The sequence below is a fragment of the Rattus norvegicus genome, chromosome 9, assembly GCF_021556685.1.
Source record: "Rattus norvegicus strain SHRSP/BbbUtx chromosome 9, alternate assembly SHRSP_T2T, whole genome shotgun sequence".
Taxonomy (NCBI): Eukaryota; Metazoa; Chordata; class Mammalia; order Rodentia; family Muridae; genus Rattus; species Rattus norvegicus.
The window spans coordinates 23,394,197-23,408,822 of record NC_141542.1 but is presented as its reverse complement, the minus strand read 5'-3'; the positions used below and the strand labels follow the sequence as shown (position 1 = coordinate 23,408,822).

General features: G+C 42.5%; 1 protein-coding gene across 7 annotated transcripts in view; it reads right to left on the bottom strand.

Moving 5' to 3' along the window:
- The window catches only part of LOC148003533 (uncharacterized), a 54,607-nt gene that overhangs the window by 11,007 nt on the left and 28,974 nt on the right, over positions 1 to 14,626 (bottom strand). For 2 of the 7 annotated variants that reach the window (XM_087568672.1, XM_087568666.1), the window contains exons 1-2: positions 8,268 to 8,451; positions 436 to 703 (exon numbers count right to left, since the gene is read on the bottom strand). Coding sequence is in view for 3 of the 7 variants with exons in the window: in XM_087568666.1 (XP_087424792.1) it covers positions 436 to 526 (91 nt within the window). In the remaining 4 variants the exon portion in view is untranslated. Of the gene's footprint in view, positions 1 to 435; positions 704 to 8,267; positions 8,634 to 8,716; positions 8,856 to 9,128; positions 9,288 to 14,626 lie in introns of those variants that run through there. The other 5 variants (XM_087568669.1, XM_087568667.1, XM_087568668.1 and 2 more) reach the window with 5 other exon arrangements.

Below are 14,626 nucleotides of genomic sequence, written 5' to 3'. Positions count from 1 at the left end.
CCAGCTTTTGGTCCATAAACCCCCCTGCCGTGCCCTCTCCCATATATATGGTCCCCCAATCCATGCCACTTAGAAACCCCTTCCCGGATATTTCCCTGCACTCAGGGTCCAACCTTGTTAAGAACAAGGGCTTCCCCTTCCACAAGTGCCCCAAAAAGGCTATTCTCTCCTACATATGCAGTTGGACCCCTGGGTCAGTCCACGTATAGTCTTTTGCTAGTGGTTTATTTGGTTGGCATTGCTGTTCTTATGGGGTTGCAAGCCCTTCAGCTCTTTGAATCCTTCCTCTAATTCCCATAAATGGCGTCCTGCTCTCAGTTCACTAGTTTACTGCCAGCACTGACCTCTTTATTTGAAATGCTCTGCATGTGTCTCTCAGTGGAGATGTATATCCAGTCCCTTTCAGTAAGCACTTTTTAGCTTCATCAATCTTACCTAGTTTTGGTGGCTGTATATACATGGGCCACATGTGGGGCAGGCTCTGAATGGCTGTTCCTTCAGGCTCTGCTTTAGATTTGGCCTCCATATCCCCTCCTATGGATACTTTTGTTCCCCATTTTAAGAAGGTGTGGGAACATCTGCACTTTGGTCATCCTTTTCTTGAGTTTCCTGAGATCTGTAGATTGCATCTTGGGTAATTTGAGGTTTTGCTCAATATCCACTTATCAATGAGTACATACTGTCAATGAGGGGTGCTGAGAATCTGGAAGAGAATGGGGGACAAGAGACGTGACGAAGGACTCCAAGACAAGAGTCTGATCAAGGCGACAATTTTATTTTTCCCCAAGGCTGAATTTGTACCATAAAAAGGGTAACAGAGAGAGGAGAGAAGTAAAAAACAATTACCCACGCCAAGGACACAATATTCATGTGGTCAGGGAATCGGCTGATGTTGACAGGTTGTCAGAAAGTTCACAGGTTTGTCATATCTATTAGTCAGCAGGATGTTGGTTTTTCAGAAAGGTTACAGGTCATGACATTGGGTATCTTAACGTCACACGTTATCATATGATTATTCATCTTGACCACCACATTTGTATTAGTCTTCTGCAGCTGGCTGGGGATTTTCCATGAACCCAGTCATACTTAATGCTAACCATAATAATAACATCAATAATGGAGGGCTTCAAGGCCATCGCTACCAAGAGCATACCAAGTGTGTTTTTCTGTGATTGGATTACCTCACTGTGGATGATATTTTCTAGTTTTTTCCATTTGCCTATGAATTGAACGTAGTCATTGTTTTTGATAGCTGAGTGGTACTCCATTGTGTAGATGTACCACATTTTTCGAATCCATTCCTCTGTTGAAGGGCATCTGGGTTCACTTCAGGTTCTGGCTATTATGAATAAGGCTGCTATAAACTCAGTGGATCATATGTGTTTGTTTTATGTTGGAGTATCTTTTGGGTATATGCCCAGGACAGGTATAGCTGTGTGCTCAGGTAGTGCAATGTCCAATTTTCTGAGGAACCTTCCGACTGATTTCCAGAGTGCTTGTACCAGTTTGCCATCCCAGCAACAATGGAGGAGTGTTCCTCTTTCTCCACATCCTCACCAGCATCTGTTGTCACCTGAGTTTTTGATCTTAGCCATCCTGACTGGTGTGATGGGAGATGTTTAATAGCAGTTTCTATGTCTTTATGAGTTACGGGTTTGTTTCGAAGGTATATTTATTCCTGATTTAACTGTGGTACCTGGTATCTGTATAGAAAATTGTCCATTTCCTCTACATTTTCCAGTTTTGTTGAATATACGTTTTTGTAGTAGGATTTGATGATCTTTTTAATTTCTTCAGATTTTGCTGTTATGTCTCCCTTTTATTTCTGATTTTATTAATTTGGATACACTCTCTGTGCCCTCTGGTTAGTATGGCTAAGCGTTTATTTATCTTGTTGATTTTCTCAAAGAACCAGCTCCTGGGTTTGCTGATTCTTTTGATACTCGGTTATGTTTCTTCTTGTTTGATTTCAGCCCTGAGTTTGATTATTTCCTGCTTTCTACTTCTCTAGTGTTTATTTAATTTTTTTCTAGAGCTTTTAGGTGTGCTGTGAAGCTGCTGAAATATACTCTCTCTTGTTTCTTTTTGCAGGCACGCAGAGCTATGATTTTTCCTCTTAGCGCTGCTTTTATTGTGTCCCATAAGTTTCAGTATGTTGTATCTTCATTTTCATTTACTTCTAAGAAATCTTTAATTTTTTTCTTATGTCTCCAATGACCAACCAAGTTGTCATTGACGTCAACTTCCATGTATATGTGGGCTTTCTGTCCTATTTGTTGTTATTGATCAGTAGCCTTAGTCCGTGGTTTTTTGATAGGATACATGGGATTATTTCTATCTTCCTGTATCTGTTGAGGCCTGTTTTGTGACCGATTATATGGTCAATTTTGGAAAAGGTACTGTGGGATGCTGAGAAGAAGGTATATCCTTTGGTTTTAGGGTGGAGTGTTCTATAAATATATGTTAAATACATTTGGTTCATAACTTCTGTTAGTCTTTCTATGTCTCTGTTTAATTTCTGTTTCCCTGATCTGTCCATTGATGAAAGTAGGGTGTTTAAATCTCCTACTATTATTGTTTGTGGTGCAAAGTATGATTTTTTTGAGCTTTAGAAAGGTTTCTCATTGTTTAGGGACACAACTGCTATATACTTGACAAATATAGCAATCACGCAGAACATCTGTAGAAAGCCTGTGACCGTTGGCCATATGAGGATGAGTGTCTTTCAAATATCATCATGATTTTTGGTAAGATCTTCCCTGTAATTGGTGGCATGGCTTCCCACAAACATGGTCCAGTTGTCTAAAATCTACTCCTTGGTAAGAATCTTTTTTTATCTGACTCATACACCAGATGCCAGAACTCACCCTGTGCATGGTCATAGTCCTGAGGGAGGATCCAGTGGCGAATCTCATCCTAGTCCAGCTTCCCATCCTTGTTCAGATCTAGGAAATCATTGGACTGCTCCCCAGACAAAACCAAGTCTGTCTCAGGGCAATTGTCCTCGTGAGAAAAAGATGTTCACAATGTACTCATCCTGGTCCACAAAACCATCCCCGTTCTTGTCGATATCCTCCAGGGTTTCCAGAACTACAATCTCCTTCATATGTTCTAAATCCTCTTAGTGTAGAAAAGCAATGAACCCGTCCTGAGTAGCTGTCAGGTCACCGTCAAGGCCTTAAACCTCCTCTCATCTCATGGAGGCAACTTTTTAAAGTTGTGATGATCAGAGCTATCTTGGAATTCAGCAAGGTTAACCAGGTAGTAGCCATAGTTGGCCTGATTGTATTCTTCCCAGGAGATCTTTTCGTATATGTATCCCAATCCTTCCAGAGTTTAGCCACATTATGGTTGATGTATCATTTCTGTACCTGTTTGATCCAAACTTTCAGGTCTTCAGTAGTAACAAGGCCACCTCCATCACTGTCAATTGGATCAACAATTTTCCCCAGCCTCTCCTGCTCTCGTCCAGGCTTACTATCAAAGGTCTTGGAGTCCTCCTTGCCCAGGAAGTCCTCATGATTGTACAGGAAGCTGTCCTAGTCCTCTGGTGGCCACTCACCCAGCTCTGAATCAGGACAAACCATGTGCTCCTTGCTCATCATGCTCTTGGCCCTGAACACCAGGACCAGTGCCAGCAGCATCCCATGGGGAGTCCCAGGCTGACACCATACACCACAGTCATGATCAAAGGGAGGCAGCAGGGAAGGAGGTGCTCAGAGCATCCTTAGCCACTGTCCATCCCCAGAGAGGGCTTTTGTTACATTTCAAATGTTATCCCTTTTCCTGGTTTCCCATCCACTAAACCCCTTATAACACGCCTCCCCCTTCTAGGGTGAGGGTGTTACCACCCACCCAAACTCCCAGGCCGACCTGCCTCCCTGTTCTGGTTTCCTCTATACTGGGGCATCAAGCCTTGACAAGACCAAGGGCTTCTCCTCCCATTTGTGCCCAAGAAGGCCATTCTCTTCTACATATGCAGCTGTAGCCATGGGTCTGTCCATGTGTACTCTTTGGATGGTGGTTTAGGCCCTGGGAGCTCTGGGTGTTTCTTACTGTTGTTCTTATGTGGCTGTAAACCCCTTCAGCTCCCTCAATCCTTTCTCTTAACTCTCCATTTGGGACCCTGTTTTCAGCTAAATGGTTGACTGCAAGCATCTGCCTCTGTATTTGTCATGCTCTTTACCCCACTCTTTTGAGCAGATCACCACAGAGCAACAAAGATGTATTGTCTTGGCGTGATGATGTATAGACAAATAGTTGATTTCTTAATTCCTAATGATGGTTCTATAAGAATTCCCAAATTAGATTAGTAATTTTAAGCTTTTATAATAGGACTGCTATTATGTTTTCTCTGGTGATCAAAATTGCATTGAGATCTCTTCTATTCTTAAAGTGTCATGAGTGAATTGCTTCTCCAATACCAAGGAGGCATCTACAAATTAGAGCCCATCCTAAGAGGGTATAAACCAATTAACCAAAGTTCATAAAAGGAGAACAAATCATTTACTATAGGTGCATGGACTGAACATAAATAACTGACTGGATTTGCCTATAGGTAATTTCACTTATTTTTTTCTCATAAAAATTACAGCTTTTAACTCTCCATGAATGTGCAGAGCTGGTGACAGATGGTGACTGTTTATCCTGAGGATTACTCTTCATGGATATGCATGTAAACATTCTCTGTCGTAAACTGATTATCCAACTTATGATTTGAATTCCTGTGCAAACTTGTGGTGAACATTTCACCATGTGATGCTGTGTTCAGAAAGATATACAAATACTGAGTACAAAGAGAGAGAAGCTTTTTAGACAGAACTGAACTGAAGAGAACAGAACTCAAGAAGAACTTAGAAGTAAAGGCACAGCGTTGAGAGGAAGGCCTTGAGAGTAAGGAAATTATTGTGTCATAAGAGCAAGAGGAAAGGAGATAAGAAGAAGAGAGCAAGGAGAACCTCTTTAGTCAAACTTTATGGAGGGAAACTTTTGTCTTTTAGGAAAACTGAAGAACTTAGAAATAAAGGTTAAAATCACTGCTCTTCAGCCTTCAGTCAGGCTCACTGGCTAGCCTGTGCTCTTCAGTCAGGTTCACTGGCTAGCCTCTGCTCTTCAGTCAGGCTCACTGGCTAGCCTGTGCTCTTCAGTCAGACTCACTGGCTAGCCTCCGCTCTTCATTCAGGCTCACTGGCTAGCCTCTGCTCTTCAGTCAGGCTCACTGGCTAGCCTCTGCTCTTCAGCCTGGCTCACTGGCTAGCCTCTGCTCTTCAGTCAGGCTCACTGGTTAGCCTCTGCTCTTCAGTCAGGCTCACTGGCTAGCCTCTGCTCTTCATTCAGGCTCACTGGCTAGCCTCTGCTCTTCAGTCAGGCTCACTGGCTAGCCTCTGCTCTTCAGCCTGGCTCACTGGCTAGCCTCTGCTCTTCAGACTGGCTCACTGGCTAGCCTCTGCTCTTCAGTCAGGCTCACTGGCTAGCCTCTGCTCCTCAGTCAGGCTCACTGGCTAGACTCTCCTCTTCAGCTGGGCTCACTGGCCGATGGAGCCCTAGCACATTGCTTAACCATCTGCTCATGACTGCGTGACTACGCTGACCACCTGACCGCCCTGACTTCTTAAAGTCATTCTCTAGAAAGAGCACAAGAAACCAAAGAGAAACACTGCAGCAAACTTTTCCCATGGGCTTTGCTTAACCTTAAGTGCTTTCATTATTTCTTTAAAAGAGTGAAATATAATTTAGGCTATTTATATGTCCAAGAGAGCTGTGCAGTAGTCATTGCTTTAGGGAATTTGGTGCTAAATCAAAAGATTCCTTTATTCTATCACGATGTTATCTGTATGCTGTACGATGTATGTTTAGAAAACACAAAATTAAATTCCTAAATCTAGATGTTTTAAGACATCAGCTCATGGAGAAACATATCTGCTTACCTATCTAGACTGGCTTTTTTTGCTATACTGCAGGTAAAATCAATTTTCCACACTAATTCCATGATTTTCAAGAATGATTAAGAGTAAAATATGGGGCTGGAGAGATGGCTCAGCAATTAAGAGCACTGACTGCTCTTCCAGAGGTCCTGAGTTCAAATCCCAGCAACCACATGGTGGCTCACAACCATCTGTAATGAGAGCTGATGCCCTCTTCTGGTGTGTCTGAACAGCTACAGTGTACTTATATATAATAAATAAATAAATCTTTTAAAAAAAAAAGAGTAAAATATGTTGAACATAATGGCCAGAAAGGGGATTCTGTCAAGTTGTCTTATGTGGGTCAAGATACCAAGCTATAACTGGTCAACCTAAAACCACCTGTTCCCAAAACTAACAGAACTTACAGAAAATACATACTTTCTTATCATTCCTCCTCCCCAATGGTCAGTGATTTATTGAGCACCTAATACGATCCTAGCACTGTGCATCTAAGGGTGTAATGGTGAATAAAAAGCTTAATAAAAAGCCTCATTAAGTAATAAAGAAAAATGAAACATAACTTTGAAACTCAGAATTCAATATAAGAAAACCACCATTTCTTTAACTGGTGATTTCTGAAAACTTCATCATTTTTTCCATGGGCTTCTACAGTAATGATACTCAGTCTTGATTTTGTAAGTCACAAAAAGCAAGTCACACTTCTTTCTTGGCTCCCACAACTGTCAAAGAGAACAACACTGTCACTGTCCATTTCGCTTCCCTATCAATCCTGCTATGGATGGTAATGAATTCCAGTCTTTTCAATGTGAAAACAGGCCACCACTTGAAGGGAAAGGTTATTAAAATTACCCAAAACCGTATATTCTCTAAAATTTTCACATAGCATTTTACTGATATCACAATGTAAATTCACCACAAATATTTATCCAATGAAAATATTGAATAGCTCTGCAAATAGGAGCGATAATCATATATACTTGAAAACAACTATCATGGAAACAAATGACGTAATAGGAGAAAAGTTACATCACTAAAAAGTACAGAAGCAGCAAAAAAGACACTACATTTCTTGGTTTGAAAGTTAGGTGATACACTTGATCTCTAAAGACAGGCAATGTACTTGATTTTTAAGCCCTTCAACTGTGCCCTGTCCACACAGAAACTACAGTAGATGACAATCTTTTGTAAGATTTATTGATTTATATGTGAGACCATGCAGCTGTCTTCAGACACAACAGAAGAGGGCATCAGTACTCCTTACAGATGGTTGTGAGCCATCATGTGGTCGCGGGCATTTGAACTCAGGACCTCTGGAAGAACACTTGGTGCTCTTACCCATTGAGCCATCTCTCCAGCCCTCACAATGGCCTCTTACACAGCATCACAGTGGTCTATTTCACTAGATGGCTCCAGGGTGATAACAGAGAAACTTTCACAGTTCCTGAGCACTTCGGAGTTCAAACACCACCAGTGCCCAATCTGTGCTGTTGGCACATTCTGACCTTCTCCTAAGGGTTGTCAGCCACAAAAGGGACGGGTTAGCACCAGACAGCATTCATTGCCCAATCCTAAAAACCCCCTCGATTCTGAAAAAGCCACATTCCATGCTTGCTCCAAATTTGAGGAAGCCAAATGGTTGATCTGGCTCAAGGCTCCTCTTTTCTTAGCTCATCAACATTCTTTTTCCACTTCTTGTCACAAGAAGTATGTTTTTATGCTGCAACTACACTGCAGTGTTTGAAGGAAACCACCATAAACTCTGGGTGTCACCTCTTGAAATTTAAAATTCACAAAACAATTCATGGCTTTCTAATCAGCACCATGGAAAATAAACAAAAACAAGAAAACCATTCCAAAGGAACTTGCTGATCTGGAGGCCTGCTCATAGCAGGCAGGAAAGAATTAAATTATGCAGAACTGTAATCTGCATAAATTGCCTGAGGTTTTAAGAAAATATATTCCCATGATCCCCATCCTTTAACATACAATGAAAACATTACAGGGAATGTGCCACCAGGCTAAGCTGCCTCTGAAAAGCCTGTCCTGCCCTGGCAGGTACAGGTCATTTAATTCTAAGTCAATCTAGAGAGAGGTGACAGCCCCAAGTTGCTCTGGGGATGTCAGAGCACAGCTCTCATGCACACTCCGATCACCTCTCCATTCTTTCCCAATGCCATAGGCTTTCCAATCCCTGCTTCAGCTCTCCATACATCCCTGAACCCTCCCTTCCCCTACCCAATGGGCTCCCTTTGCATTGCCTCCTTCTGCCACTGCTTTCCCAGGGCTGGGGTGGGGGCGGCCCAGAAGGAGCCTTAGGAGGGACGCGGGTCTCCTATGTACCTTGATGATGCTGCTCTTAAGTTGCAGACCTCCCTGCTTAAGGCTTGCTGTCCCTGGGGAGCAGACCGGAGGTCGGGCTAGGGGTCCGCCCAGGCGCCAGGCCTCCAGGTCCCCTGGCAGGACTAGCCTTGGCTTCTTCCCTGGACACTGCAAGGGTGGAGTCGCCGTTGGAAACCCCGCCGCTGTCTTAGCGCGCCCTCCCGTGGCCGAGGTGACCCCCAACGCCGTTACCGCCCCCTTCTCTGTCAGCTTCTTCTGATTTTTCTTTTCATTTTTTTCTTTTCTCTTTTTGTTCGCGACGTGGCGCCTGAGAAGAGCTCGCCTCCAGGAAGGAGGACATCGTGCAGGCAGAATCACGTCTGGGCCCTGCCGGGGTCGGAGAGGGAGAGAGAGGAGTCAGCTTGGGCTTCGGCGCCCCGGCTGCCAGCACCCGCGGAAGGAAAACTCACCCAGGCACACGCGCTGCTGCCGGCGCCAAATATAACGCGAGCGCCCCGCCCCCTCAGGCCCCGCGCTCACCCACGAGCTCCGCGTGCCCTGAGGCCCGGCTCGGGCGCGGTCGAGCGGCGGGGTGGGAAGGACACGTGTGCCCACTCCGTGGGGCAGACAACACCCGGAGGCAGGACAAGGGGAGGCGCGTGGTGTGGAGCTCCGGGCTCCGCTCAGGCCCGTCAGTCCCCTCTCAGGGCCCGCTGAGGCCGGGGCGGCTTCTTCGGGCCTCCAGGCCCACCGTGACCAACCTGAGGCCATCACAGCCGGAGCTTCCTGGTGCCCCAGGCTGGAGGCTTGGGCATGGCAATTGTGGTTGCCACTCTCCTAGGCTGGTTCAGCAGGGCACAAGCCACCACCTGCTGTCCTCACCTGAAGGCATCCTGAGAGCCCACATCCAGCAGGCGAGCCTCAGTGCTCAGGGCCATGGTCTTGGCTCTGCACCTTGTTGCCAGCCCCTCACACATATGGCAGCATCACACATATGGCTCCTTCTACCAACCGCCACTAATTACCATTTGGACATTCCATCACAGTGTTCTCAAGAAGAAAGATTGCAAACAATCACGAAAAGAATGAAATTTAAAATCTTTTTTATCAGGTTGGAGAGATGGCTTGGTGGTTAAGAACGCTGCTTCTCCAGTGCTCCCAAGTTCAATTCCCAGCAACCACATGGTGACCCACAACTATCTGTAGTGGGATCCAATGCCCTCTTCTGTCTGAAGCTCTCTTCTGACATTCAGGCACACTGGCAAACAGAGTGCTCATGTACATAAATAAATAAATCTTTAAAAATAAAACCTTCTAATCAGTTAATGTATCTACATCTAGAAGCTAGAAAAGGGTCACAGCAATATTAAAAATAACTCAGAAATAGTAAAGGGATGTATGAGAGTCACAAAATTCACTGGGCAAGATGGTGTATACCTGCAATCCCAACACTCACAAGGCTGAGGTAGGTGGATTGCCTTGAGTTCAAGGCTAGACTAAAGTGTGAGTCCTTGTACTAGAAAACAGAACAATTGGGGAGGGGATGGAGAGAGAGACAGAGAGACAGAGAGACAGAAGAGACAGAGAGACAGAGAGACAGAGAGGGAGACAGAGACAGAGACAGAGAGAGAGAGAGAGAGAGAGAGAGAGAGAGAGAGAGCTTGATGTCATTTCCTGCACTGATGACAAGCTACTGAAGAATGTGAATGTCTCCTATCAAGCACAGAGAGTGCTAATGACAGAATGGGTTTCTTATTAAGATATCATAAACTATAGATGAAAAGTAAAGGAATGTATAATAAATAAAAGAGAAATCAGACATCGGAAACCTAAATTTAGAAGACTGTATATGTTTAAGTCACCTGGAGGGAATGGGACGATGTGGGGGAGAGAATAATCAGAATAAATTATATATGTGTATGAATATGGAAACTAAGAGCAATCAATGAAAAGAGAAAAGCAGGTTTATTTTACGATGAAATTGAGTTCCCATATGACACTATGTAACATTTTGTAAATTGATTATATGAATTATCAGCAATAAAAATCAATTGTTATTAAAGATGTGGTTGTGTTCATATTAATTAGAAATGTTTTAAATTCTTTTTTTTATTTGCTTATTTATTGATTGATTTTTTTTTAAGATAGGGTTTTCCTATATAGACCAGGTCGACCTCAAAAAACAGATCCACCTGCTTATGCCTTCAAAGTGTTAGGATCAAAAGTGTATATTCACACATGAAAGTTACATTCTTAAAGTGATAAAAAAGAAAGTACAGTTATCAACATGGTAAAATTATTGAACAGTGATCAAGTGAATGGAAATATCAGAAACACATTTAAGGCATTAGGTCACTGTTGTTAAAAGGATCTTAAGCAGCATATATAATTCAAATCATCCAGGAGACACATTTCGAAAAAAAACAAGAAACTGGGTAAAGATGATTTAAATTTTTTAATCTATTAAAAATTTTAAAGTGCATTCGATATGAAAGTGTAAGTGATATACTTCACATTTTTGCTTATATACCATCTTCAATTTTATGTGCATTCTGCAAATATTGTCCATGTTTATTCAGGCTCTTAATATTTCCCCATGACTGATAACATTCACAGAAATCATATTGAGCAAACTGTATATGTTGACGTATAATAGAATTGTATTCTACACAGTATAGAATAGAAATATGTATATATAACTTCCCATATGTGTGTATATACATATGTAAATGGCTCAAGAAAATGAGTATCACTTTATCATTGTAGTATTATTTTCATCAAAATCCTCAGAACATTTAAATGGCATCAAATACTGACCAGATTGGCAAAAAACAAAAAAAACAAAAAACAAAAAAAAAAAAAACTCCAAAAAATAAAACTCTTATAAAGAATCTAACGATACTAGCAAAAGATGCAAAAATATTAAAGTCTCAATGAAAAAAAAAAGCCCAGATGAAATACTGTATATTTTCTCAACTCTAGGATAATGTATTTTTGTACAACTATCAATAAAAGGCCTGAATTTTGAAGAATTCAAAAGTAGTGCAGTATAATTATGCAGTGGACAATACTGTTGCATACCATTTTACATAACTGCATACACTCTCGTTCTTTTGTTCCGTGGTCTAGCAACGAACTCCGGTAGATTTATGGGGAACTCAGGTAGATTTATGGGGAACCATTGCACTGTAGACTTAAACTGGATTAATTTGGGGATGAGTAAGTCGTATTTTGTTAAAGTTGCTTTAAAAATAAACCGTTGGATATTAGTATGGCAAGTAATTCTCCCTGAAGGAAAAACCAGACACCAAGAACCTAGACCACTTCTATCCAGGAGAAATTTCTAGATGATAGAAATATTCTATATCTGCTGTGTTTCTGGCTATGGATTCTGGCTGGCTGTTTGCCTCCTGGTTTGCCTGCTGTGACTAAAGAGGCAGATTTTAGTTCTAAGTTTAGTTCATCTCAAATAGCCATGTGTGACCAGTGGGTGCCATTTGGACAGTGTAGCCACAGAAAACTGAAGCAGTGTAACCAAAGACTCACCTAGGAGTCAGTTGACCTCCTAGAAGGTGACTTGGGAAAACGTTGGCATTGATAGCCTCTTGGGGAGCTCACCTTCACCAAAAACAAACTGTGAATCCTTGCTCTTCTGAAATAGTCATAATGCAACTGGTCTCACACCCACCCCAACCCTCACCAAAGACACTTGAGAGGGGGTTGAACCCACTGTGTGCTTTAGATTTCAGTTTAGAAAGCACTTCCTTCAAAGTGGAGCAGACTGAGATTGCCAAGTCCTTTGCCTGGCTCCAGGGACTTGGGCCTGACCAGGGGTGAGGAGGAAATGAAGAATGACATTGGACACACTTACATGGGGAAGGCTGGGTCCATGAGCTGGAGAAAATGCAGCATCCCAGAAGCTCAGCATGTTTATTATATAGAGCTGGCCAGGAAGCAGGGCTGTTGCTCCAGGCAGCAAGGAGGTGGGCATTACATGCAGATAAACAAGGAGGGGAGGACTATGCATATGTAACTGACAAGGGGCAGATTTAGCTAATCTCAGTAGGAGCAGTCTCTGCAGCTGGCAGTCTTCAGGCTGTAAATATCCAGATGGGACCAGGGGGAAAGGTAGAGTAGACTTTATCTGCACACACTATCAACACCATCCTGAGAAGGCTTTGTCATGTCTCTGAGCCTCAAGGGGTATGGGGGTCTTTGCCTTTTCCCCATGGATAAATAGCTTTGGGTCCATGGCATGGTCATATCATTTTTACAACACACATCCTCTTAGGGCTGCAGTTCCTCGGGACTTCCTCTGCTCCCACAGTGAGATCTCAAAAGAAAAACAGAAACCAAACAAAGAAAAAATGTGCTCAGTGAACTGGTTAATTCCCTAAACTATACAGACCCAGTGTCCTAAGTCTAGGACTTCCTCAAAAGCTACAGAAAATCCTGTGGACCTAAAATAAGCAAGAAAAAAAAAAAGAAAAAAGGAAAAAAAAACAAAACAAAGACCCTTGTCCCCTCCACAAAAAATGAATGGGAGAAAAAATTATTAAAGGTTTTCATAGAAAATTGTTTAAGAAAAACACACGGGAATTGTACTTAATAGAATTAGTGTGCTGAGATGTGAGGCCCACTCACAGCATGCAGCATTTGGAAGTCTCAGACAACTTAACAGAAGAGGACTCCTAATTATTCTTTGTGACCACTCTCCACATACTACTCACAGCTTAATACTAACCTTCATAATTGAGTTGGGGATAGTATTCACCATAGCAGATAATTGAAGCATTTGTGCACACACACACACACACACACACACACACACACACACACACACACATGCACACAAAACACACACACTCACACACACACTCACACACATACACACAGACACACACACATGCACACAAAACACACACACACATTCACACACATACACACAGTCATACACACATGCACACAAAACACACACTCACACACACACTCACAGATACACACACTCACACATACACACACACAAAACACACACAAAACACAAACAAAACACACACACTCAGGAGCACACACAAGAGAAATGCATATTCTATGAAGTTTCTTGGCATATTTTTATTTGTAAGCCTCAATGCTGGAGTATTCTTGGTTTTGCAAAAAGTGGGGGGAAAAGTGTGGCTTAATTTTCCCCCTTTTGAAATGACAGGTATCTGTGTGTTAAACATACTCTGATGGCTGTCCAGGCTGCCTCGGCCTATTTGACAGCATCCAGGTCACCTTGGTCAGGACACTGGTTGCTCTTCTTATTGGCAACTGGTTTGCATCACAAGAGTTTTTCACATCCTTACCAATATTAGAAGTTTGGTGACACAAGCAGCTGGACAAACAGTAAAATTATTGTGGTTTTGCCTTTCTGGAGGACATTAAAATTTACATGGTTTGCATATGGCTTTTTTTCTTAGCATTTAGTCCTGCTTTAGCACTGTTCAAATGTGGCCATGCAGCCAGCATCCCTTTGCTCCAGGCTCTCAGCACCCCATTCCTGTCACTGATCTGATGCATACTTGGTCCCAGAGATGGACAGCAGAGGGACTTGACACACAGCATCCATTCTGCTCCACTTCTTTGCTTTTTGTACATTCTTTACAATGGCTATTTCTTGATTTATTATTACTATGAACCTGACTTTTCTTGATATTTTGAGATACGATCTTATTATGCAGCCCAGGCTGGCCTTGATTTCCCAATTCTCTGGCCTTAGTCTTCCACCATTCCCTGATTCTCAATTTGTTATTAGAGGTAGTTGTATGGGCCCATTTCCAAATCAAATGTTCTTCTGGCTTTATGACTTTGCCCTTTCCACAGACTTTTATTAATTATGCAAAGTAGATGGTGTTTAATGTTTAAATACTAGATATATTAACTCGTCAGTCCCCAAGACAACTCTGTGAATTAACACTCGTTATCATCCTCACTGTGCAGATAAGGGAATTGAGTCACACAAAGGTAAAATAACTTCTCCAGGTTGAACATCTAACGGGTGTGAGAGCCAAGCTTTGAGTCCAACTACAAAGTAGATCGGCCTATAATGTGTCTGCTGCTGCTGTATATTCAAATGGTAAATTCTGTACCCTAAGGTCTGGTTGCTCCAAGACAAGGAGATACTCATGTATACCAGATTTTCTTTCTTTCTTTCTTTCTTTCTTTCTTTCTTTCTTTCTTTCTTTCTTTCTTTCTTTCTTTTTTTCTTTCTTTTTTTTTTGCCTCCTAAGTTATCCCTGATTGGTTAATAAAATCCCTACAACATGGGCTGGGCAGAAGAGAGGGGACAGAGCAAAGTTTCCCTGGGCCTGGGGGCTCAGGCAGGGTCCACAAGGAGAGGG